Source organism: Coenobita brevimanus, chromosome 52, assembly GCF_032717465.1.
Source record: "Coenobita brevimanus isolate Jiangsu-jjx chromosome 52, ASM3271746v2, whole genome shotgun sequence".
NCBI classification, from domain to species: Eukaryota; Metazoa; Arthropoda; class Malacostraca; order Decapoda; family Coenobitidae; genus Coenobita; species Coenobita brevimanus.
Genome location: NC_137005.1, coordinates 6,797,053 through 6,824,622, shown reverse-complemented (window position 1 = coordinate 6,824,622; position 27,570 = coordinate 6,797,053). Strand labels below are relative to the sequence as shown.

At 41.1% G+C, this 27,570-nt stretch overlaps 1 protein-coding gene across 1 annotated transcript in view; it reads right to left on the bottom strand.

Annotated features, from left to right (window-relative positions):
- Positions 1-27,570, bottom strand: part of Taf7 (TATA-box binding protein associated factor 7) — a 31,013-nt gene continuing 3,443 nt past the window's right edge. The window contains exons 3-10 of the mRNA XM_080272900.1: positions 27,245-27,325; positions 26,785-26,949; positions 24,458-24,605; positions 24,052-24,176; positions 20,022-20,166; positions 16,254-16,349; positions 5,931-6,100; positions 1-49 (exon numbers count right to left, since the gene is read on the bottom strand). Of these exons, the coding sequence (XP_080129026.1) occupies positions 17-49; positions 5,931-6,100; positions 16,254-16,349; positions 20,022-20,166; positions 24,052-24,176; positions 24,458-24,605; positions 26,785-26,949; positions 27,245-27,325 (963 nt within the window). The 3' untranslated portion in view covers positions 1-16. The remainder of the gene's footprint in view (positions 50-5,930; positions 6,101-16,253; positions 16,350-20,021; positions 20,167-24,051; positions 24,177-24,457; positions 24,606-26,784; positions 26,950-27,244; positions 27,326-27,570) is intronic.

Below are 27,570 nucleotides of genomic sequence, written 5' to 3'. Positions count from 1 at the left end.
ATCTGCTCACCTTTCATTACTCTTGCAACTGGGCACGCACCTTATCAATCTGCAGGAAAATGTGATATAAAATGTTTCAGACACAAAACAGATTACATACAAAACATGGGAGTAACATGAATTTATCTGAACAAAACAATGTAACAGTGCATTCTGTTATCCTTTCATCCAGTGCTGTTTAGTGCCTCATCCAAAGTTTTCATCAAGATGGTACACCCATGAGCAAAATTTCTGTCACACTTCTTTGCTAGCTATGGTAACTAATGCTGTTACATGAATTATTTTTATGTGAGAACACCAAGAAGTACACAGAGTATGAGAATGAAGGATATTCTCCTCTGCTTAAAAAGTAATGAGAAATATGAAAGGTAAGACACAATGCTGGTACAGGATTGTATATGAACTGTTGCTCATGGTTGTACCACATGTAGGGAAAAAAAAAAAAAAATAAGTATGGATCTGCACAGTACAATTATTAGGAATTTTTCCAACTGCTTTAACAACATCAGGTTTACATGGATTTCAACACAGATTTCAATAGACTTCCTTACTCCACATCTTTCACAAATCTTTCTATTTTCTGTATTAGCCAACATATGCAATTATAAAGTACATTCATCAGCAGTCCTATTTCCAGTGCTCCCAATTAAATGTAACTATACTGTATATGTATACAGCTGGTTCATTAGCAGTCCTATTTCCAGTGCTCCTACTCTGACTTTTCAAACTCATGTCCAACCAAAGTCTGATACCCATACTTTAATGTAAGCAGTTACACACCATCATCTAGTCCTCTTGTAGCCTTTATACCCAACCCTCTGATCTGAGTCAAAACCTTCACAACACCAGCTACATATCCTCCCTCAGCCACTAAACTCCTCACATACACACATTCATTTACATATTTCATTCTCTCTTCTTACCACTAGCCTACACTAAGGTACTTAAAATCTAATATTAATTCAGTATTTTTCCAATGACCAGCATATCACACCTCTCTCAACAACTAACACATTTATTTACAGACCTTGCTGCTCACAAACAAGAGCAATGGATGTGCACACACACACACACACACACACACACACACACATACACACACACACGGACAGCCACAACGGACGGACGTGTCTCCCAACAGCTCCCAGGCCCAGGCTGCATACCTTAAGTAGTTTCCAGAAATTATGTTTATCCTGTCTCCTATGGTTTTGTTTTAAGTTTGAAATATTGTAAGTTAATAAGGACTACCAAAAATGTAAAGATTTATTGGGATGAATATACATGAATGTTTTGTAGTATTTTCGGTAACAGCTGTTTTTGCTACAGTAACCAACATCCAACATGGCCGAAAATTTAAACACTGAGGGACTCGAATTTCCAGGATTTGATTGAAATACTAATATCATGGATCTAGTTAAAACACTGATAATGAGGATTAGTGAACTGGAAAAGAAAGTGGAGGATTTAGTGTTAAAGGACGTGTCTGAGAATACGGAAATTACTATACAGAGTCTGATCCACTCCAATGAGATGGCGAATGAAGAAATCAGAAACTTGAAGCGTGAAAATGTTGAATTGAGGAGGTAACTAGAAGAGAGTACTAATAAAACAGAGAAGGTGAGTAGTGTATTGGAACATAAGGCAAAGTGGGCACACGTAGAAAAAGAACAGAAAGAAGTGGTCAGCTTAAGAGAAATCATCCAGGAAGAAAGGGAAATGAACAAGAAAAAGATGGAAGAAAATGTAGTAAAAATACTGGAGAAAATAGTGAGAGAAAATGTAGAAAGGAACAGATGTGTGGTATTATTTGGAAACAGGGAGGAGGAAGAAAAGGTTAGATTTGTGAGACTAGAGAGAGACACGAACCTGGTGAGAGGTATATTAGGCAAAACTGACCCCGAAGGAGACAAGTGGGTAAAAGAAATTGAGGAAGTAAGGAGGATAGGGCCTTATAGGAAAGGGGAAACAAGACCAATGAGAGTCAAGTTGACATCAGAAAGTTTAGTAAATGATATATATACTCAAAATGACCTGGAAATTAAGCAAAGAGGCTGGAATGGAAAATATTATAATAAGAAAAGATTTAAATGAAGAAGAAAGAGAAGTTTTAAAATCATTGAAGGATCAAGCAAAGGAAAAAAATGATAAGAGGACAGAGGAAGAATGTAATACTTTTTTTTGGAGAGTATTGGATTTGAAAGTAAGGAAGTGGTATATAAGGAAATAGAAGCGAAGGAAACTAAGGGGGACAGCTGTGAAAGATTAGAAATTGAGGAAGTGGTACTGACGGAGAGAAGGAGAGAAGAGGGTATAAAAAACATGAAAAATAATTTAAAGGTGATATACACTAATATTGATGGTTTAATATCGGCCAGGCTTGAAATTAATGATTTATTGAGAGAATATGAACCTGATGTCATGTGCTTTGTAGAGACCAAATTAAGAGAGGATATTGATGTTCATTTGGGAGATGGTAAATACAATCTGTGGAGACGAGACCGAAAAGAAAAAACGGGAGGAGGAGTGATGATAGCAGTGAAGAACAACATAAATGTAGATACCGTGGAAATGGGAGAAGGCAGAGCTGAAGTGATATATATGAAATTAGAAACTGGAGAGAAAGTCAAAAGAGATATGGCGGTAGTGTATGTTCCCCCTAAGACGAGAGCACGGAACGATGACGAATACCATAAGATGTTGTTAGATATGGCTAGCTATTTACAAAAAATAATTGAGAAAAGCAATAATATAATTTTGGTGGGTGACTTTAACTGTAAAGAGGTGAAATGGGAGGAATGGGACTCAGGAGGCGGCGAGGACTCGTGGGGCACTATATTATTAAATATAATAATGAATAATGTGATGACGCAATGGGTCAGAGAAGAGACACGGTTCCGAGGTGAGGACACACCAGCAAGGTTAGATTTACTGTTTACCAAAGAACCCGATGTAATAGAATCACTGAAATATTTCTGTCCTATAGGAAAAAGTGATCATGTGGTCACTGAGTTCCAGATGATAATAGGAAACCAAGCCAAGAGACGAGCTTCACAGACAGGGAAGATACAACTTTGGGAAAGCTAATTTCACAGGACTGAGAAACTTTTTTGAAAATGCGGATTGGAGAAAATTCAGAGAAACAAGAGAGATACAAAGGAAGTGGGATATCTTTCTAGACCTCTACAATTTGGGAGTGGAAAAATTTATACCAAGAGTAAGAGGGAAAGAAAACAGGAAAAAGGAGTGGTTTAATAGAAGGTGTATGATAGCAAAAAAAGAAAGAGATAAGGCGTGGAACAACTGGAGAAAGAGGGGCAACACCAGAACAAAGGAAGAATATAAAAGAACTAGAAACGATTACACAAGAATACGTAGAGAAGAAGAAAGGAATTTTGAAAAAAGGTATAATAGACAAATGCAAGGATGGACCCAAACTGTTCTATAGATTTGTTAATGGCAAATTGAAAGAAAGGGAAGGAATCACTAAATTGAAAGTAGAAGAAGAGGTCTATAAAGATGCAGCAATGCATGCTGAAATAATGAACAAATGTTTCCAATGAGTTTTCACTAATGAAAAAGAGTTTGTGGAAGGGAAGGGAGTGACTAGAAATGTACCGGTGATAAAAGATATAAAAGTGGTGGTACAGGAAGTGTACAAATTATTGGAAACTCAAGATGTAAGAAAAGCCCCAGGACCTGATGGAATTTCTAATTGGGTACTGAAGGAATGCAGAGAACAACCGGCAGATAAAATTCAGTTTAATCATGTGTTCTCTGGAAGAGGGGAAAGTGCCACAAGAATGGAAGAGGGCACATGTGGTACCAATTTATAAGGGAGGAAACAGGGAAGAACCCCTGAATTATAGACCAGTGTCTCTAACCAGCATGGTTGCAAAATTGTGTGAGAGAATCCTGAAAGACAGATGGATATAATATCTAGAAGAGATGAATATTTTGGCTGAATGTCAGTTTTGATTCAGAAGTGGATGGTCATGTGTTTCTAACTTGTTGAGCTTTTACTCAAGAGCGATTGATGTGGTACAGGAGAGAGATGGTTGGGTGGATTGTGTGTACTTAAACTCAGAGAAGGCCTTTGACAAGGTACCTCATAAGAGACTAATGTGGAAACTAGAATATATAGGAGGACTGAAGGGGAAACTCCTGGAATGGATGAGAGACTTTTTGAGAGACAGACAAATGAGGACAGTAATAAAGGATAGGATGTCTGGATGGAGGGAAGTAACAAGTGGAGTCCCCCAAGGCTCGGTGCTGGCGCCAGTAATGTTCCTGATTTACGTAAATGATATGGTAGATAGAGTGAACAGTTATGCAAGTCTGTTTGCTGATGATGTAAAGATCTTGAGGAAGATAGAGGTTGAGGAGGATTGTAAAATGCTGCAGGAGGATCTGGATAGGATACATGATTGGAGCCGGAAGTCTATCTATCTATTGCCAGACGCCTCAATCCCGTTTGGGGTGGCCACAAACAAATCGCCTCCAAGTCGCCCTGTCCCCCGCCATTTCACTGCCCTGCTCCCAACTCACACCCCCCTCTCTCATATACCTCTCCACCCCATCCCTCCATCTCATCCTCGGCCTCCCCCTCCCTCTTCCCCCCGGAAGTGGGAAATGAAATTTAATGTAAAGAAATGTAAAATATTGGAAATGGGTAAAAGTACCAGGAGGCCATCAATGAATTATTTGTTGGGTAATGAATTAATCACCAAAATGAGAGAAGAGAGAGACTTAGGAGTGCTGGTCCAAGATAGTTTGTCACCTGAAAAGCACATTAATAAGATAGTTAGAGAGACTTATAAACTCCTCACTAACATAAGAGTAGCATTTCATCATATGGATAAGGAGATGATGAAAAAATTGATAGTGGCCATGATCCGTCCCAGGTTAGAATATGCAAAGGTAGTGTGGTCCCCACACAAAAAGAAAGATATAAACAAGATTGAGAGAATACAAAGAACAGCAACCAAAATGGTCCCCAGTCTGGCAGATCTGTCATACAGAGAGAGGCTGGAAAAGCTGGATTTGCCTTCCTTAGAGGAAAGGAGAAAGAGGGGAGACATGACTGCAGTGTTCAGGACCATGGTGGGCGTAGATAAAATTGACCGAGAAGATCTGTTTTTATGGGATAAGAGAGCAACAAGAGGACACGGAATGAAATTGAAAAAGTCAAGCTGCTTGAAGGATATCAAGAAATATAGCTTTCCTTACAGAAGTATAGATTTATGGAATAGCCTGGACAAAGAGATCATCCAGTCTAAAAACTTAAACGAGTTTAAAGCTAAATTTGACTTACTGAGAAACAGCGATGGGAACCCACGAGTATAGCATGTTTCGTATGTATCTCAATTTAGGTATATTGGGTAAATACATAAGTATTTGGAACGATTTAGACAAAAAGGTGGTGCAGGAGGAAAACATTCATGTGTAAAAGTAAACTAGATAAATGTGGATATGGAGACAGGACAACACGAGCATCGCTCAATTCCTGTATACTACAAATAGGTAAATACACACACACACACACACACACACACACACACACACACACACACACACACACACACACACACACACTGAGAAATGGCATCAAAGTAGTCTGAGTACCTTATTATGTATGATTTCAACAATTTCAACAGTTTTAAAATTGAAATTTAAATGTTACCTGCTTTGATGTTAACTAAAACTGTGAATATACTGGCAAAATAATTAAGAGCAATTTTCCCATGGTAGACTTTCTCAATCATCCTAAATAATCTAACTCAAACCTTCGATATGCCCTGTTCAGTGTACAATTGCTCATAATGAATATGAGTTTTTAGTCAAACATTCCTACAGTAAATAAAGATACCTTTAATAATATAAATCAAGTAACTACGATGAAAAGAGTAATCACCAAAGCAGAGTTTCCTCACCTCATATTCCTTTTCCCGAATATGTGCTTCAATGTCTGCCAGTTTCGAAAGAAACCGTTGTTTAAGTGCAAGATTCTCAATACTAGCTATCTCTGCCTCCTGTGCTGCATGCTGAGCCGTCAGGTGTGTCATCTCATTCTCCAAACTTGAGAGTCGTGAATATAATTTATCTGTTGGGTGATGGAATTATTATTATTACATATAACAAAGTAAAACTGATAACTTAGCTTCACAAGAAATGTTTTCTTGATTATTTTGACTGCCTCCTTAAAAAATATATATATATATATATATATATATATATATATATATATCAAGTACTGTATTATAAAATTACCCCTGAAACAGACTTACAGGGATAAAGTACATAAAAGGACAGTACAAATCCTTGCAAAATCTTTCACAGAAAATTATCATTCTCATTAGTACAGTTTTAACCTATTAGATCCACTGGCATATTTTACATTTTATTCTTGCTACTTCCAGATGATTAATTTAATCCCTAACCGCTGGGCTGAAATCTGCTCGTGCTTCACCTCAGTAGGGAAAAAAAAACACAAAATAGTTTTACTTCTAACCTTAATATCTCAGAAACTGTGGCAGTTAGGGAAATGAATTAAAAACAATATTACTCACCAACTCTTCTTCTTGCAAATAAAAGTATCCAGGTCTGTAGGTTGTTGTGTTGGTGAGTAATGACGTGAGGAAGAGGACTAATTTTTGCTGCGAGAACAGGATGCATTCGTGCGTCTGCCCCAGCCTCAACTATAGCTTTGTTCTAAATGTGATACTTCTCCATTACTAGACAAACTGGACACTGTGGTGTCCAAGGCATGCCCTATGGCACTATCACTGAGTCCTTTCCTAGTACAGTATCCTTGGAAAGAGGCATGGCAGGGGTGGATGAGGCAAAAGTCCACGTGAGGCAGGAACAAAATTGGACGAGAAAGGTTAAAATATGATTGTCCGACACCTGACAAAGTCACAGAGAGAACTGAGGTATGGTTGGGCAGGCTAGTGGGAGTCTCCCCTCAGGTTTGGTGACAAGATAAAGTGGTGGCCACTTCAAATTATGCTGGGAAAACAAGTGCGGTTCCTACCGACACCCGGCACCGCCCAGCAACCGATTTTTTGACAGTTCCAACAGACACCCGGCAGTTAGGGGTTGAGCTTTGGGGAAACCTCACATAATGGAGGGGTAATTGAAGGCTATATCTAACCTCTCCAATTCACAAATTCTCCCCAAAGCTGATTATAACTGTCTGAGATAAGAAAGAAAAACAAATGCATCAACACTAGTTAACTTGGCTGATGGCAGGTAGAGGGCTGCTTGGGAGATTTCTAGGATCATTAAGAGCCCAAAAACTAGAGAAAACAGGCAGGAGGCCAACCAAAGAAAGAAAGAAGCTCATGAACTGCACAGTACTGTACTGGGGCAAAAAAGAGTGTTGCATCATGCAACTCAGAGACATAGACATTATGGCCACACCTAACCAGTCATTGGGTGGCAGACGCCACTATGGTGCTGGGATATTTGAATGCATACATTTCATTAGAAACTTTGTGATAGATTTCTCCAACTTTTGAACATTCAGTAGAGCCATCAATCTCTGATTTTCAGCCTTTTTGATGCAAGGTGAGTCTCTCTGATCCTACACTATGCCAATGGTGGGTAATAAGGAAAAAACTTTTCTCTTACAGGTGTTGCCACCTACAGGATTTGCCACTGGTCAAGGGTGCTGTAAAAACTGTTGAAGGTTATTAAAGATGGAAAATACATAGCCTTGTTCAGCAGTGGATCAGTTAATGATAAGAATGCCAAAGGCAGTAAACAATGAAACGTCAAAAACTGAGTTTTTCAAAGAGAGAGGGAAATGGAGAGATGACCTCTTTCTGAAGTGAAATCATCAATGTATTTCTGAGAGTCATCAGAGTTAGAGGAGATGTAAAAAAGACAGATATATTTTGTCACAGATCAGAAGAACAGCAATAGCCAATCTATAAAGAATTCAGATGATTAAAGTTCAGGAACATGAGAAGTTATGCTGTCTTGAACTCATAACCTACAGCCTCACTTGATTATAAAATAAGGAAAAGGAAAACATGAGGGTAACGTAATAGGGGCTGTTGTCAGCAGCCTCAGGCAGCTAAGTTTCTGTGAGGGAAAAAGTGAGGTTCTGAAGAGGTGAAGTTGTGCTTAACAGATAGGAACTTGGAGCAAAGGCCACAAATTTTGCAGAAAAAGATGAAAAGGGCCACACTATTTTTAGAACATCTTGAGCAGTCATCACCACAATAAAGGCCAATAAGACACTGATGGTAAAATGTTTAGGAGAGTATGCTGAAGAAGACTGCCAGGAGTTGGGTTATTCTGAGGGCTTGTGAAACACAAACATCAGTTCTCCTCACCATTAGTTTTCCATTTGCCTCAGGTGTAATGCCTGCTTCAACAGGTGCCACCCTGCCTAAGCAGCAAGAGCAAGCAGCCAAATCATACACAGTAAACAGCCCAAAAGAAAATATGCAAGAAAAAAAAAAAAAAAAAAAAAAAAACTTGGCCTTTGTAGTAAAGTATCTATGTTACACATTACTAAATTCAAGGTAACAGGGGAGCAATATGAAAGCAGTAAACAAATATACAAATATGCCTACTGTCCCCCATTGCAGCACTAACAGTAATCTTCAAAGGGAGAAACTCACACAGAGCATGTAGTGAGAAGGGTTGACAAGTAGGGAACATTATTAATTCAAAACAGCATACACAGTGAAGACATGGTGCAATATGGTGATCAACTATAAAGCAATGGAAGTAAAGAAGTGTGGATACAGCCTTAGGGATGCAGCAGCTACCAATCAGGCTAAGAGCCATCCTCAGGAGGGTACATACTGATACAGTACTTCAAAAGCTTTCTCTCTTAAACCTTAGGAAAGGTTTCCAATGACTTTTTACATTATGTGAAGTTTCAGTTCACCCTCTGCCTCAGCTAATGACTGGACAGAGACATTCCCTTCAACATCACAGTCGTTTTATGGTGATCATCTGTCTAAACTCTAGGGTGTCAAACACCACCAGTGTAGAGGGGGGAAATGCAGTGAATGTAAAATTTTATGAGTCCAACTGTGGGCATAGATTTGACAATAAACTTGCTGTTCTCTTAAGTCTCACAGTCCTCCTATGCACTACACACCCTTACACATTAACACTTCAGTCCTTATACCCACCATCCATACCAAACATGCTACAGATGTTCCACTCAGGAGTGGTTAATTATCAATGATTTTTTTGTAACATGTTGGTGGTTCAGTGTGTTCAGCAAAATCAAGAGAGTTAAAACTCACATACATAATAACATACAGACACCTTGAGATGAAAAGTTCTGACATAAAAGTGCAATGAAAAATTAACTGTACAGAAGAATTCTGAAATAGTCAAGCAATGAATGGTTGTCTCTACACTTTTTGTAAACTACAGCTACATTACTGAAGTATTCCAGTACCTGGAATATTCAAGCTACTACAAACACTACAGTAATTATTTTATCTAATTACTGTACATAAAATTTAAAAAATTGGAAATCTGATGACTGATTGGGTTTGAAATGTGTCTATTAAAGCAGAGTGCAGGACTGTTTAAAAAATAAAAAAAAAAGTAGGAAGAAATAATAACAACAGAATGTGCATGGACATAATAATACTGTATGTATATATATATATATATATATATATATATATATATATATATATATATATATATATATATATATATATATATATATACATATATATATAGATATATATATATATATATATATATATATATATATATATATACAGTAACCCCTCCAATATCCGGATCAATAGAGCCATCGGTAGGTTCGGATATTGGTTTCGTCCGGATATTGGGCCCCAGCTTATGGACTTGTACTTATGGACCCTAACTCAGAGAAACACCTATACAACTCCCTCCGGACATGCATAGCACCTATTTAACACCCAAATCACACCAATAAGGCACATAAATGACTGAAATAAATGCAAAAGAAACATAAAATGAGGGTTTAGAAGTATGTTCATACATTAATAAACATTCTGGTACTTATGGACTCTAACCGAACCTAACTCTGAAAAACACATTCCTACTGCACATGCATGAGGTAAGTATAGTATGGAAAAAAGTACAGTATGACACATTCTGGTAAGTATAGTATGGAAAAAAGTACAATATGAAACATTCTGGCTACTTACAGCAAGTCCCTGGCCACCTCAATGAATAACCGCCTCCTCTCGGACTCTGACAGTAAGAACGATTTCCTGAAGCACTTGCAGTACACTCTTCCTGAAGTCTTGCACTGAACTTAGTCAATAACACACAGAAGTCTGTTCTCTTCACAGTGTTCACTTTAGTCCAAATAATGTTCCATTAAATTTTCGTGTTGCACATTAACTTTTCCCAAGTTTTTTTTATTTTCCAAAGCCAAAAAAAAGAAGGTTAGTTACGTTAAATTTCTTTTCTACTGAGTCTTTTCTCTCATTTCAAAAACCTTAACACAACACACCGTTTTTTTCACTGCACAACACCCAAAATTCCCGTGTGGTCTAGTGGGGAAGTTCTTGCTGTTTATTCACTGTCAGAGTCCGAGAGTATCACTGGCAGGCGACCAAGGGGTGCATCGGTGGGTCGTGGTGATGGCGTACCAACTATAGAAGACTCTGAAGATAGCCGCAAACTCACATCGAGCGGTGACTCCACTGTAGCTGATGTGCTGGGCTGTGGCTCGGAGCATGAGGGCCTGTCTTGGGGAGGCAACGGAGTGGAACCAGGGCTTGGCACAGCGGGGGTCACGGGCCTGAAAAAACTGTCAATCGTTGACTGACGCAAGGACCGACGATTCTGGTGATTGATGATGCGCTGCCGGAAAGCACGCACTTCCTCCACGTGTCCCAAGAGCCCCATCTCCCTGTCGCAGTCCGGGTGTTCCAGGTAGTCTAGGACGAACTCTAGATGTTCCCGGAGTGCGCTCAGCTTGGGGATGGCTGGAGCAGTGTCCTGCTGAGAGGAGTCCGCATCATCATCGCCTTCGTCGTCGGAATCTTCAAGTTCGGGACTGACACCAGCAACCGAAGACGCGATCTCGATATCAGACAATGTCTGATACCCAGGATCGCCCTCGTCGTCGTTCAACCACTCACGAACATCGTCCACATCAACATCGTCGCCGTGCGTACGTAGCCGTGCATGGAAGTCATCCACGTCAAACCCTAGGAAATCGTACTCCACATCTGTTCCGAGAAGCAGACGAGACCAACCATTTTCAAGAGTTTTTACAGGGACTTCCTTCCATGCACTAGCCCAGTTGTACAGCGCAGACTTGATGTTGTAGCGGCGAAGGTTTTCCAAAGTCCGCTTGCCTCGAGTGTCACATCCTTCCCTGCGCTCGTCCTCGTCCTCGAGAACAACCATCACCTCGTCCAGGAACTTCCGACGGTACAGGCGCTTTGTTGCCACGGTCACTCCTTGGTCCATGGGTTGAATGAGAGCAGTCGTATTAGGTGGCAGAAACATGCACCTAATACGGCCATTCTCAGCAACCAAGTCCTTGTCGCATGGGTGGGCAGGTGCATTGTCGAGGAGAAGGAGAGCCTTTACCTGGTCGCGAGGAATTCCCAGTGTCTTCGTCTGGTACTGGATGACCTCCTTGACGAAGTGACGGTGAAACCAGTCTTTGAAAATCACAGCTGTGAACCATGCTTTCAAAGAATGGTACCATATGACAGGAAGGGCATCCATCACCCCACGAAGGCACTGAGGCTGCTTTGCAGGGCCAACAATAACGGGCTTAAGCCGGTGCATGCCGTTAGCATTGGCACAACACAAAGCAGATATCCGTTCCTTAGAAAGCTTGCGGCCAGGTACACGCTTCTCCGTCTCATCGGCTAGAGTGTTCGTTGGCACCGAGCGATAGAATAGGCCAGTTTCGTCAGCGTTATAGACTTGACCGAGAGTGAGGCCCTCCCTGTGGATCAAGCCTTTCACCTTGTGCCGAAACTCGTCCACTCCATCCTCGTTAGCGTCCAATGCTTCGCCATGTGCTTTACGGTTAGTAAGGCCATGTTGCAACTTGAACGCGAAGAGCCAACCCTCGGATGCCTTGAAGTCTAGGGCGTCGTGAAGCCTTGCAAACTTCTCAGCAGCAGCCTTCAGCTCCGTTCCACGTACCATCACACCAGCTGCACGTTGCTGTCAATACCAAATCAACGTGGAGCGGTCGATTTCTGCATACTTGGGGGTAAACACAACCTTCCTCTCCACGTTGCGTTTGCTTCTCGACGAGAAGTCAGCCGTGTACTGCATGAGCTTGTCTCGGGAACGCTTGATATCGAACAAAGTCGACCGGGCCAGGTTGAACTCGCGGAGAATGCGTGAAGAAGACCAACCCGCATCAACTTTCTCCAATATCTCCCATTTCTTCTCCAGAGTCAACACCACTCTCTTCCTTTTCTCAGGAGGCGGGGCCATCATCACACACACTAAGAGGAGGGCAGAGAGCAGCAGGAGGCCTTGCAGCAAGTACGGCACCACCACAAAAGCGAGCACGTGGGCAGCCATGGCGAAGAGCGTAGGTCCAGTCGCGGTGAGAGACAGGCGGGAAGTGGGGAGGATGCAGCGGCGCTCTATCGGACGTCGGAGGAATGACGAACCAAAACAATGCTCTCACGCGGCGCGCGCGGCAAGTTCAAATTACGGACGGCAAAAAATCTTTTTTTTTTTTTTTTTTTTTTTTTTTTTGGACCATTTTGGGAATGTTTGATCCCAGGACGATAAGGTTCGGTTAGTGGGGATGTTCGGTTATTGGGCGTCCGGATATTAGAGTGATTACTGTATATATATATATATATATATATATTCCTGCAGTGATTACTCAAATGGTTGATGATGATGATCTATCTATCTATTGCCAGACACCATCCTGCAAAGGGTGGCCATTTGACATTGAGTTAATTGTTTTACAGGGAGGGGCACCAATCCTCCACCAACCCACTTGTTGACCTGTAGGGAGCACTTATGGTTTGGTTATATGGTTACCACCCAGCATTGTAAATGGTTTCTTGGCTTACAGGAAACCATTTGGCTTGTCACTCAATATAAAGCCACCTGTAAAGGAAAGAAAAGGAATAAGTGAGAGGAAAGATAAGAGAAATAGGAAGAGAGGAGGGCAGGCACAGAAAAAGAATGATAAAAGCTAAGGAAGTAGGCAGCACTACATCAAGTGAGTGGATGATGGTCGCCACAATCTACCACAAATGATGATGATGATGATGATACATATATATATATATATATATATATATATATATATATATATATATATATACAGTAAGACCTCACTACAACAGACTAATTGGGGCATATGCCATTCCGAAAAACACAAAATTCCGATAAAAGCGACATCCGGACTTCCCCCTGCTAACCCGGACTTTTTCTGATATATCAGACATTAGTTCGGATTGTATGAACGGTTTTTAAACTGTTTTGACTACCACTGAGGTACTGTTCTGTGTTATAACTTCACTACATTAATCAAATGGTGTAATATATATAATAATACAGTACTGTACACCGATAAACATGTCTTTTATTTACCTTATCGTAGTGGATATACCTGAAGTGGTCAGGCAGTCTGGACTGCTTCTGGCTTTATCAGACTTTTTCTGATATATAGGAATTTAGTTCGGTAGCTCCTCGAGTACGATAAAAGCAAATTCTGGTCTACTGAAGTCATGTTATATCGAGGTTTTACTGTATATACAATAATCCCTCCAAGATCCGATATAATAGAGCCAAAGGCATGTCCGGGAGTTGGTTTTGTCCGGGACTTGGGAAAAATGCCCCTGGAAAGGTACTTATACACCCCAACCCAACCTAACTTTGAAAGTCACCTAAATAACTCCCTACATGCACAACACCTATTTAAGACCCTATTCACTCAAATAAGGGACAGAAACCATAAAATAAATGAAAAGGAACCAGAGAATGAGAAATCAGAAATGAGTATGGAAAATATTTAGCAGTGTACAGGGTACTTACAAGACTGTCATGAAGATTAACCTACCTCCTCTATGGCTCTGACAGTGGTGAGGGTGCACTTCAAGCACATACAATAATCCATTGTTGCACTGCACTTAATCCTTTGCACTGCGAATTATAATTGTTTAACACTGCACATTCTGTTCTTTCTTGCACCATGCCAGTTGCAACACAACAGTGTTGCACTCTACACTTAATCCTTTGCACTCTGAATTCTAATATCCTAACACTGCACAACACCGTAAATTCCCATGCGGTCTAGTGGCGAGGTATTGCAGTTTATTCACTATCTACCACAAAAGCGTCCACATGGGCAACCATGTCAACGAGCGCGCAGTCATGACGATAGGTAGACGGGAAGTGGGGAGGATGCAGGGGTGCTCTAGTGGATGTCGCTGGAACTACGCGCCAAAACACAGCTGTTTGTCACCGCGCGGCAAATTTAGAGTAGGAATGAACACATATTGGCTTTTTTTTTTTTTTGCACTGATGTTTTTTGGCCATTTTTGGACCCAAGCCCAAAATGTCCAGGACTTGGGGTGTCCGGGACTTGGGCATCTGGGTCTTAAAGGGATTACTATATATATATATATATATATATATATATATATATATGAAATAAAAACATACTGTATAGCTGCTGTGAGTAGTACTGCTCGACTTTCTGGCAAAAGAAATATGAAACCTTTACATAATATTCTACGAAGATTGCTTAGATTCCCAACATCGCAACAGGGAATGTCACACGTCAATGTTCACTGTTTCATTATTTATCGTCAGAGTAGTACAGTATTAGCCATAGACTCAGGTTTACCTGAAATGTGAACCTGATGGACTGTGGGCTGATGCTGCCTTCTTCATGTGGCATCCTCCTTTTGGGGGATAAAGAAATGGACAAGGTTTAACTCAAAGGCTTTCGATCGAGTCTGGCATAAGTCTTTAATTTCCAAACTGCCCTCTTATGGTTTCTATCCTTCTATCTGTACCTTCATCTCTAGCTTCCTTTCAGGCCATTCTACAGCTGCTGTTATAGACGGTCACCGTTCTTCTCCTGGGGCTATCAATAGTGGTGTTCTTCAGGGCCTCTGCCCTATCACCAACTCTCTTCCTTTACTCATCGATGACCTTCTAAGCTGGTCATCTAACCCTATCCACTCATATGCTGATGACTGCACCCTTCACCTTTCCACTCTCTTCCCACAGCATCCATCTCAGCAGTTACTTCAACAGACAAGGGATGAGGCTATGGCACACCTAATGTCTAACTTGCTCATATCACTGATTGGGGTAAAAATGATCTTCTTGTTCTTAAAGTGTCAAAAACTCAGTTCTTACATCTATCAACCAAACAAAACCTTCCACAGGAGTACCCTCTAATCTTTAACAATATCCAGCTCAATCCTGCATCATCTTTAAACATACTTGGAGTTTCATTCTCTCAGGATTTATCTTGGAAAGAACATATTACCTCTCTTGTAAAATCTGTCTCCAAGAGATTGGGCATGCTAAGCCTACTCCATGCCTTCTTTACCCCAGTGCAGTTGTTGACTTTATACACAGGTTTTATTCGCCCACGCAGAGTACAACTTTCATGTGTGGGGAGGCTCCCTACATACAGCTCTTGTCAACAAGGTGAAGTCAAAGGCTTTTCATTTCATTACCTCTCCTCCTCTTACTGCCTCCCTTCAATCTCTGTTTCTTCGCCACACTGTTGCATCTTTATCTCTTTTCTATCACTACTTCAATGGTCACTGCTCCTCTGTACTATCTGCTTGCATCCTCCACCACCATGGCAGGCATGTAGCACCCACCTGGCAACAAACTCTCATCCTTTTTCTGTCCAACTCTCTAATACAAGAGTTGACCATCACTTCCAGTCCCTCATGTATACAACACGTCAACTCTGGAACTGTCTCCCTCTGTCTGTATTTCCTACTGCCTATGATCTCCAGTCTTTCAAACGCAGTGTGTCCGGGCATCTCGAAATGAATGGTTCTTGAATTTGGCTCTCTGTTATCATTTTTTTTTTTCTTGGAGGGAACAATTTGTAGGCTCCTGGCCTTTGGTTCCTTCTTCCTTGCATTAAAAAAAAAAAAAGTAAAACCAGGTAGCTCAATCACTCATTTATATCAGTGCCACCATATGAAGGTGCCCCTCTCCAGCACCTTATTTTTCATAATTAAATGAACTGGTAGTTATGTTTGCAGTGGTATAAGCATGATACTAGTGTAACTTACTAGTGCCCTCAGAGGAGTGTGTCCCTTCCTCTGGTGGCCGGTTGTGCCCACTCGCACCCGAGCTGCTCTTTTTGGAGGGCGTGCGTGAGGACTTGCCTGAAGGAAGGCAGGCACTGTTTCATTCACATGCATAAACTTGCACAAGAGAAGTCATGTCTAAGATGAAGTCAGCCTGTGATTAGTTTAGATTAAGTTTATTTTCAATGCAATATTTTTTTACTCTCTACCTGAAATTCTACCAACATAATCCTTGAAAGCTATATATGATGACTAAATGAGGAAAATGTGACCCATCAGAACTCCCCTTCCCAATCATACTGACATAAGAATGTGGCAACTCCACAGCTAAACACCTACATAACACACAGCCTTGTTAGTTCTGTGGTACTGGAATAGGGGCAATATTACACCTGGGATTTCCCTTCTCTAATTTAAGTTTACCCAAGACCTCCTATTCTTTCTAGATCTCATTCTAAGTATGATTTAAAAAAAGAAAAGTCATGATCTCAATTTTCCAACCCCTTGTCAGCAAAGGAGAGGATAGAATGATGATGACAATGATGTTGATGATTAAATTACTCTTTACATCTAATACAAAGTACCAACCAACGATTTCAAGTACTTAAATTTCTTTTTGAAATGCAAAAAGGGTGCAAGGGAGAGAATGGAATGATGATGATGATGATTAATTACTCTTTACATCTAATACAAAGCAGCAACCACTGAATTCATTACAAGTACTTAAATTTCTTTCCGAAATGCAAAAATTATTTCAACTTAACTACTCTGGAACTGCATAACTGATTATAGTAGAACAGATATATTCCATCCATCCATCCATCATCCAATCCTATGTTGCCCCATGAGAAGCATAGAAGCCCGGGGCTAGACAAGTTGGTCCTGACATTTAAGATGAGAGTGACCAGCCTCACTCATCCCTGAGTGGCATTATGTGAGCAATAACACAAACCACCCCTTGGATATAAACCCACACCGGTTCAATCCGATTGGAGCGCCGCAATTACCCACTACACCACCACGTGCCATAATTTGGTTATATGGTTACCACCCAGCATAGTAAATGGTTTCCTGGTGTACAGCAAACCACTTAGCTTGTCACTTAGTGTAGAGTCACCCATAGGCAGGAGGAACTGGAAAAAATGAAAGAAAGAAAGACAAAAGAGGGAGTGTAAAGTCACCCGTAGGCAGAAGGACAAGGAAAGAATGAAGCAAAGAAATACAGAAGAAGAAGGAAGGAAAGGAGGGAGGAGAGGAGAGGGCAAACACCTGAGTGCAGCACTACATCAAGTGAGTGGATGGTGAGTGCCCCCACCTACCACCTAAAGAAAAAAAAATCAGCTGCTACTGTGTCAACTGAAAGAGGTCATTTATTTTTTATAAACACTGCTTTCTTCTTGTCGAGTTAGGGTTATTCAGTAAGAACCAAAAATGAACTACCTTCTATCTTGTCCTATGTTACTGCTTATAATAATAACAAATGAGGGTACGTCATACAGGATTTATTTATCCAACACCTGCCAAAAACATTCCCATAATTTATCTGAGGAAGCTATGGCATGAAGACTTCTGTTAACTTATTCTGAATCAGTTATAAATGACTCATCCTAAGCTGACATTCTATCTGCTAAGAACCAAAACCTTCAAATAGTGATCTGACTTACCAGAATACCTGTTATCAGTTCTATTTTATACTACAGTACTCTACTGCCTGATTTACCAGTTAAAACTCTCCTTCTAATTCTGTACTTGGCTGACTTCAATAAGACAAACTTCAGTTGTTACTATAATTGTATTAGATACACTCCAAAACAAGTACTCTATAGTGGTTGAGTTGCTAACTTCATGTTAGTATAAGTAACAAAAAAGTTACAGAATGCAAACTGTTAGTATTGTATACCTTAATACATGGAGATGTGAGAAACTACAGACTGGCACTGCTTCATTTGCCACAACTCTGTGTGCCTTCATGCCATTATCAAAATACCTGTAAGTTATATGGGAGGCGAAATCAATAAATTATTCTATTAAAAAAAAAAAAAAAAAAAAAAAAAAAAAAAAAAGAGTTGCAGCAGGCTGAAACACGATGTTTCTCTGTTTCCATCATTCTAATGAATGATTCTCTGGTTAATTTTTGCAGATAATACTCACGTAAACACTTTATACTTATTCATTACCATTTCCAATGCCTTGTTCCATCCTTATTACCCCCAACTGAGGATGGCTGTACCAAAACCACTGCCTGGTTACATGTCCTTCTTCCCCACAGTCCAATTTCTCTTTTTATGATGGTTACCTCTGGATGATATTACTCACCTTATGAAGGATCTCCAGTAATGAAGGGTGTTAATGAAAGCTACATTTAACACCTACCAGCTCACTAAGTCTAACCTAATGTGAATATAACTACCTGGATACAGTAAAAATATAGTAAGAATATACAAAAAATTACATCCTCCAATTAAAGGTAAAAGGTAATAGTCGAGTCAGACACCATGAGGTGCTTAGCCGTGGTGCTGATCTTCGTAACATAGGCCTTTGAGCCTGTAGTGGGTTGTTCACCCAACAGCCTGGGACACAAGGCCAGTGCATCATCCAGGTTACCACAGTTACCTTCCTAGGTGTTACCCTAGGTACTCATTTTACCTACCAACCCACAAAAGGTGGATGGACACCCAAGTCAAGTGACACCCGCTGCCTGCACCAGGATTTGGACCCTGGTGCCATGAGTCCGGCAGCTTCGCTGTTAGAGATGCTGATCAATCAGCCACTGCAGCATAATTCAAGGGGCTAAATTTCCTTCACAGTTTCAGTCACCCTTCCACATTCATCTCTTCCCCCAGTATACTTTTCCACTCATTCTTCCAACAATGTCCTCAGCGTCACTTTTCAAAGAATTTTTCTTGGCACCCTATCAACAAGAATTTTTTTGGATACCTCCAAGCCATCTCCATGTACAGGTGGGCACTTAGGCACACCACACCTCAATCATACATCCAGCCATCCTTCTTTTACATGCAAATCTTCTTAAACAGATTTTAATGAGCAGTACCACACAAACCATAATTTTTCATTGCCTTAGACCTCCCCTGCAAGTGCTGAAAGCAGCATACTTTCACACAGGGCCCTCTTCACCTATAAACTAAACTTCCTACCCTTTAGAAGTTCTCTGTTTACTTGTATCTCCTGATGCTATCTCTCTTTTCCCTTCAATTCCCTTATACCTCACTTCCCATCTGTACTATGCATATCATCCTGGATTTTCTCTCTATCCTATACTGCATACTAAAATTAATCACAATCCACACTTTTATACAACACCATTACATTTTATTAGCATTCCCATTCAATATCCTGCTTGTACACTACATACCCAGTACACACATAAACATGACAGAATGTTTCCTCTTATGGAATTCTCAAACTGAGGTTGGCCATAGTGCAGCTAAAATTTTGTATGGAGTGGAAGCTAAACCACATGTCAAAACGAGCTAATTACTGTACTTCTAAGCAGTAGCTGAACACTGTTAGGAAATAATAGTTTAAGACTTGTCATAAGACTGTAATAATACTGTATGATTGTCTCACCTTGGATTTTCACCAATTTACTTGTGGCTGAGTTGTTTCCTTCCTAAGAGTAAAGATTGTGTGGCCTGAGTGCTTATCTGTACTACATCAAATTACAGCCTCTAACAAACATAAAGGCATATAAAAATAAAAAAATTCTGTCTTTATTAAAAGTCTCAGTACCTTTGCTGGAGCTCTTTGATGGGGAAGGTGTCTGAGCCTTGGATGAGGGCCCAGGTTCCCCCTCATTTCTGAACAAGCCAGAGAAGCTGAGTGGTGTTGCAGAGGTGGAGGCCTTGCCCGGAGGACTGTTTCCTGATTCAGTTTGCTGATGATAAGAATATAATTACTTAAGTGAAATATAATACTAATTTAACTGGAATGAAATGGATCTGGACAACTTGTGGAATGTATATGGGGACTGCTTAGTTAGGAATGCAAAAGCGGTGTGTGGTGTGGCAAGAGTAACAACGAAAAAGAAAGGTATGGCAGGGTGGGATGAAGAGGTTAAGTGGGCAGTGGAGGAAAAGAGGGACAAGTGGCTTGAGTGGATACAGGACAGGGGTTCAACTGAAATAAGAACTGAATATATTGAGAGCAAGAAGTGAAGAGGAAGAGAGGAAAAAGTAGGAGGTAAATGATGATTCAGGAAGAAAAATGAATGTAAAATACAGTTAGCGCTCACATAACGTGCAATCAGAGTGCGCGAACCTCACATAACACGGAAGGCAAATTCTGAGGCCATGAAATGGTCAAAACGTGAAAACAGCATATACAATGAGGGTGAAAAAATCTGCCCATTTATTCAGAAACTGTACTACGCTGTGACGATAGGGATTATGCGGCCTGAGGCCACAGATTATGGGTTAAACAGTCATTAAGTGAAAAAATTGGTCATAACACAGTCGTTTCGTTTTTAAAGGCTCCAACATGCTTGCATGTGTCGGCCTTGGTCACCTAATGGCGGCTCTCCATGCTGCACGATCCAATGCAGCCTCCCCGTTCAGTCCCTTAACCCTAAGGTCACACTTAATGACCTCGTCCCATGTCTTTCTCGGTCTACCCCTTATAACCCCACCCCCAATATTAACACTTCTCACCTTCCTCACCCAATTATCATCCCCCATCCTCTCCACATGTCCAAACCACCTCAATCTACCTCTCCTCATCATAACACCAATACACTCCAGTCCCATCCTACCTTTCAACTCTTCCATTGTAAACCCAGCCCCTCCAGGCCTTGGACGCAGGGACGCACTACACATCCACCTAATCATTGTCATTTCTGTACGTCTGAGCCGGAGAATATCTTCCTCCTTCACTGCCCAGGTCTCACTGCCATACAGCATTACACTCCTAACACATGCTGCATACAAAGACCCCTTAGCACGTAGGGAGAGCCCTCTCAATATCAGGAGAGGCAAGAGCTCCCTGAACTTCTTCCAACTACTTCTCACCCTAGCCACAGAGCTAGCTCCAGCCCCACCTCCAGCACACAACATGTCTCCCAAATAACAAAACTCTTCCACACACTCAAGAGATTCACCAGCAAGTTCAATCCTTTCACGTCTGACAATCTCCACCTGCTCACCCTGGCACGCCGTACACATAAAATCAGCATTATCTCGCAGTCTACCTCTGATACCACTACATCTCTTATGCACCCATTTATCACACACACCGCACAAGATGGAATTACTTCCCACGCCCTTGCGGCAAACTGCACATGGCCACTCTCCCTCGTCTTTGACAGTACCGCCACCAACCCTAGATATCATCACTTTTGTTTTATCTGCATTTACCCTTAAACCCTTTTGCCCCATACCATCTCTCCACTTCCTAAACCTTTCCTCCGCCTCCCTTTCATTCTCTGCAATCAACACCAAATCATCAGCATACAACACCTCCCACGGGAGTCCGTTTCTAAAGTCACGTGAAAGGGCTTCAAGTACCATGATAAACAACATGGGACTCAAGACTGACCCCTGATGCACACCAACATTCACGGAAAACTCATCACTCAAAGCTCCATTCACTCTCACCTGGGTGTGAGCACCCACATACATGCCCATAACCACCCTAACCAGCCACTCCTCCAAGCCAAGCTTTCTCATTGCCCACTTCTCCACCTCTCTAGGGACTCTGTCAAAGGCCTTTTCCAAATCAACAAAAACAAAATAAAGATCCCTTCTCCTACCAATATATTTTTCCTGAAGTTGTCGAACAATGAATATGGCATCAGTGGTCCCCCTACCTGGCATATGTCGGAAACAGACATAATGCGGGCAGTGACAGTCACAGCATGGGTTGCATCTGCCTGTGACATATGGCTGTCACGTGTCTGCATGGGGTGTTGTCACGGTCCATTGAGTATTCCTGCCCCACTTGAGCCTATCCTCTCCCCGCACTCTGACTCTACACGTGATGTGTGTTATCTTTGCTCTTTTTTTTGGCCACCTGGCCCAGCCCAACCATGCCGCCACACCATGACCCAGCGAGACATCGAAAGAGTCTGACCCAGGAGCAGATGCTTGATGTAATCAAGTGGAAGGAGAGAGGAGAATGTAATTGTGCCATCACAGGTGTATAAGGTCAACGAGTCAACTATTCAAACAATCCTGGGGAAGAAAGATCCAATTATGAAGACCGTGCGGGCCTACAGGGGATCTCCCATGGACCAAAGGATTCGAGTGTCTGACCCAGTGCTTGTAATGATGGAGAGGTCCCTGGTTATGTACTTGAACCAAAAGGAGAAGGAAGGAGTTCCAATCGGCTCAACTGACATAAGGAAGACGGCCCATCACCTGTATGCTGTTGCTTGCTGTAAGCTGTCCAAACCCTTAGGCAGATTTAAGGCGTCAAGTATTTAGTTTGGCAACTTTAGGAAAAGGAAAGATTTGAAAAGAGTACAGGTGACAGGAGAACTAGCATCAGCAGATGCCAAAGCAGCAGAGACATTCATGGATGTCCTCAAGGGAATCATCAGGGATGGGGATTACAATGATGAGTGTTCAGACTGAATCAATTGGATAGGTATATGTGAAGCAACAGTAAGTGGTGAAACCTTTTGGCCTATCAGATGGAGCCAGCATTCAGTGGGCTTCAATGATGAGTGAATGTAAGCATGACCAACTGAATTTGGCAAACTCTGGATGTCTAGATGCTGCTAGTCCTCACTTCGCCCTAGGGTGGGAAAGGAGGTCCAGATGATGATGATGATGAAGATGATAATCCCTTTCGTGTCAATAACACTGCTAGTCTTTATTTTCTTCTTGCTATCTCAAATTTTTTCTTCATCTCTGGTGCAAATTTTTAAAATTCAAGAGGTTAGTCAGAGCTTTCATTACCCCCGCCACTGCAAAAGGTCTCTCTAAAGCTGAATAAACTTATCTAGAGGTAACAAGAACAAAGCAATCAATACATCTTAAGACTAACAGTGCACATCTAGCATGACACATAACACTCTCCAAACCAGACAATATAAAGCAGTCCTTATAACATTAAATGCAAACAAGCACCACCCACACAATACTTATATCACAATCATGATCATTATCCTGATGTTTTTCCCCACCTCAGGAAGATAGGGTGAGGAAGGATCCACGAACAAGGAAAATGAAAATATGAATGCAGGAGAACTATCAACACAATGCCCTGTAAAATGGTCCAGATAATCATTCACATATCAATCAGGCTCCTAAATTTCTGGCCAGTCCACCTCACAAGCTTAACCATCAGCAAGTTGCTTTTTTTTTTTTTCCCCCCCCCTCAAATGTGCTTCACATTCACCTGCCAGTTAGTTTAAAAAAAAAAAAAAAAGTACCAAATCAGTGTCATGTGATCCTCCATATATAATTCATTCAACCAACTCGATCCCATCTATTTCCAGGCTCATTAACATTCACACCTCGCCTTCTCACACACACACTTATCACATTCATCTTCTTGGCCTACCACACCTCCTTCCATTTTCGAACTCCCCCGCATATACACTCTTCACCATCCAATCAACAGCATAAGGAACCTATGGGACAACCCCAAAGGGGCAATTGCTTACCAGTGGCTATTAGGGGGTTAAAAAGACCTATATATAACTGCTATACTGAACTGTATCAAGAAACAATGTTAATAATAACTATATGAGACTGCTTTTCTGATTTTGATGCAGATGGAATGTTACCAGAATAGCATCATAAAAGAATGCATATCATACCAGGTAGGACTCCGAGAATCTGCTATCATCAATAGATGGGCGTGAGTCATCATCCTCATCTACGATATTGATGGTGGGGCCAACTTCATCATCAGAAGAGCTCAAAACACCTCCAAACAATTGCTCTACAGGATTGGAAATAACAAAGGTTAAAACATCTCACCTGAAAGTGTACTTGCCATAACACAATGGTAACAGTAAACCACAGCATTATTTTAGTTTCAATCTATGATACTGCTGCATATATCAGTGTGAATTTATAGACTGATACTACGGGAAAAAATACTACCACACTCTACCCACTGCCCAATCCCATTGACTAGCTGAACATCATGATTACAGTTTGTCCACCTTAACCTGATAGAGATACTTGTCATTCTGCAGTCTATCCCTACTTCTTACTTACCATCAAGGTTAGAAGAAGAGAGGTTGGTATCTGCATTGTTCTTTTTCTCATCTTCCTCTCTAATCACTTCCCAACGGATGCTAGTCGCTTCATTATCAGTTCTTAATAACCTCTTTACTTCCTTTTCAATCTCTGGTAAGTCTAAGTTCTGTCAAAACAAATAAATAAATTACGGTCTCATCAAATTTGGCACAGTATCTTAAATATATATGCCCTATGTCATCACTAATCCTTCTCTATTTATTTATACTAAACTGAGACTGTGACAGGAAAAACAAAGGCAAAGCTATATGAATACACATTCTGACTGAACAGAAAAACTGCTTGAACTCAAACAGCATGGCAAGCAGTCATTTGGTGACCAAGACCATTGCATGCAAGCATGTTGAAGCTTTCATAAATTAAACGAAATAAAATGAAAATATGCATCACATTCTCTGACATTACCTGTCTAAAAGTTCATTCTAAGTAACATCAGTTAATAGCTCAGAAGCATCACTTGTACTAAGATACACATCAAAATTTCCAGAGACTAATAGATATGCTTTCACTTTGTCAAAAACTAATTCTTTATCTATCCATCCATCCATCATCCAATCCTACACTGCCCCATGAGGAGCGTAGGAGCCCAGGGCTAAGCAGTTGGTCCCGACATTTATGAGAGTGACCAGCCTCACTCATCCCTGAGTGGCATTACATGAGCAATCAACCCCAACCACCCCTTGGATATAAACCTTCACTGGTATTCTACAGTATACACCCTCTCTGGAGGCACCCTCAAGGAAGAAGGCTCACAGCCATCTTATTACACCATCAAGGTGCTTTAAGTGGTGATAGGAGGAATCCACTGACTCAAAAAGATAGGTACAGAGTGTATTATCTCTTGTCTCCAGTTAAAATGCCATATAAGGTATGTGAAGCTTCCCTCAAGACTGACTGTCTTGTGTGTTCATTTAAAGTAATCAGTTCATGATGCACATGTCATGATTCCTTCTGGTAATGCATATTTCTGGTGATGTCTTCTCTGAAGCTACTGTTCTCTTGTTCTGTCATTTTTATGTGTGCTTTTCGATGCATTCACCATTCACTCATTCAATGTCAAAATAACTTTGGGTGACTACACTGAGTGATGAGCCAAATGGTTCCCATTAATCCAGGAAACCATGTACTATACTGGCTGGTAACCATAAAATCAGCAAACAGACACCTGGCAGTCTTTTTCTTTGTGTGTGTGTGTGTGTGTGTGTGTGTGTGTGTGTGTGTGTGTGTGTGTGTGTGTGTGTGTGTGTGTGTGTGTGTGTGTGTGTGTGTGTGTGTGTGTGTGTGTGTGTGTGTGTGTGTGTGTGTGTGTGTGTGTGTGTGTGTGTGTGCGTGTGTGTGCGTGTGCGTGCGTGCGTGCGTGCGTGCGTGCATGTGCGTGCATGCATGTGTGTGTGTGTGTGTGTGTGTGTGTGTGTGTGTGTGTGTGTGTGTGTGTGTGTGTGTGTGTGTGTCCAACTCTATGCATAGGCTTCACAGTCTGCTCCCAAAGCCCAGTAGTTCTCCTATATACCATACACATCCACATGGGTTTTGGTGCTCACACAAGATATGGCTCATAGGTATTTAAATCCAAGGCTTGGTTGGGATTATTACCAGGACTGTGGAGTCGGTACCCAAAACACTCGACTCCGACTCCGACTCTGACTCCTTGATTTCTTGTGTGTCTGACTCCAATGCCTTAGACATTCTCTACAATAAATCTGCCATGACGGGTCTTCACTGACTTGCACATGCTCAAAATTCCCACATCACAGCTTACAGGCACTGGCAGATGCCTCCATGTCACTTTAAACTATAACCATTTTGTTCCTAGTACTTTCGTATTATAGAAACTCACCTCTAGATTCTAGAATCAAGTGGGAAATCTGCTGATCGTGGTGTCTGTTTACATTCTGTTCTAATCATTCTGTCGACAGACGACAGCACCTATGTTTATGTTCAACATAAACAAAGAACAAAACAACAACAAACAAGTCTACACACAATGTGGAAAATAAGAGAAAAGAAAAAAAGTACTGCAGAAGCATTAAGAAATAAAACCGAAGGAGCTGTCATTCAAAGGGCAATAGCTCCACATTACATCTATGTCATGTTTAAAAGTTCCTTACTGGTGGTTGGAGTTGGAGTCGGAGTCGGGACTTTTTTACTAACTCTGACACCGATTCCAGCATCATCATACCTGTAATTGCTTCCATCTCTGACTCCAGCTCCACAGCCCTGCTTATTACTTGCATACTGCCAATCAAGAAGGACAACAAGATCAATACACACTAACAAAGACCTACCTTCTTTCTAAGTGTCTTACGGAAGCGCCTCTTGCGCACATTCTTGAGAGGGGGTGTATACCCATGAGGCCACAGATATTTCTTGTCTACCTTGTTAGGATCACGTCGCTTCTTCTTTGGGTCTTCTTCTTCTGGTGGATCCTCCTCCTCTCTTACCATCAGCATCTAGTTATAGAGTAAGGAGTTACAGTACTGGATATCAGTATTGGGACATCAATATTTCAGTCTTCATACCATCAAAAGACTTTACTCATGAGTCTTCTGGGCAGCAATCTTATTTTGAGGTACAGTAGGCTAATAGTTCTAAGGAAGAAGGAGAGGTCTCTGGAAAGTAAAGAATTATTGCCAATCCAACTTAGAAGGATTTTATAATGTCATACTCTAGTGATGCTGCAGTGGCATGGCAGGAAAAAGTACAATATATAATAACCCATACCAGTTATACAGTTGCGATACTTACCTGACACACATCAGCAGTTTTGTAAAAGTTCTTGCCATCAATAGACTTCCAAGTTTCTAAGATTGTAGGCATGTCCATCAACTGAAATGAAATAGCTACCTATAAGTCAAACAGTCATAGGCAACTACAAAATACAATCTACATAGTAATCCCCCAATCATCTGATGCCACATTCACTGAGAAGCAAAAATCTGGTTGAATTAAAGCATTATCCATTAATGGCTAAACTGACAGCACAACACTAACCACATGGGAATAATCAACAAAATATTTTACAGCTGCCTACAACAGTATGACACAGCAGATGTATATTTACTACAAAATAC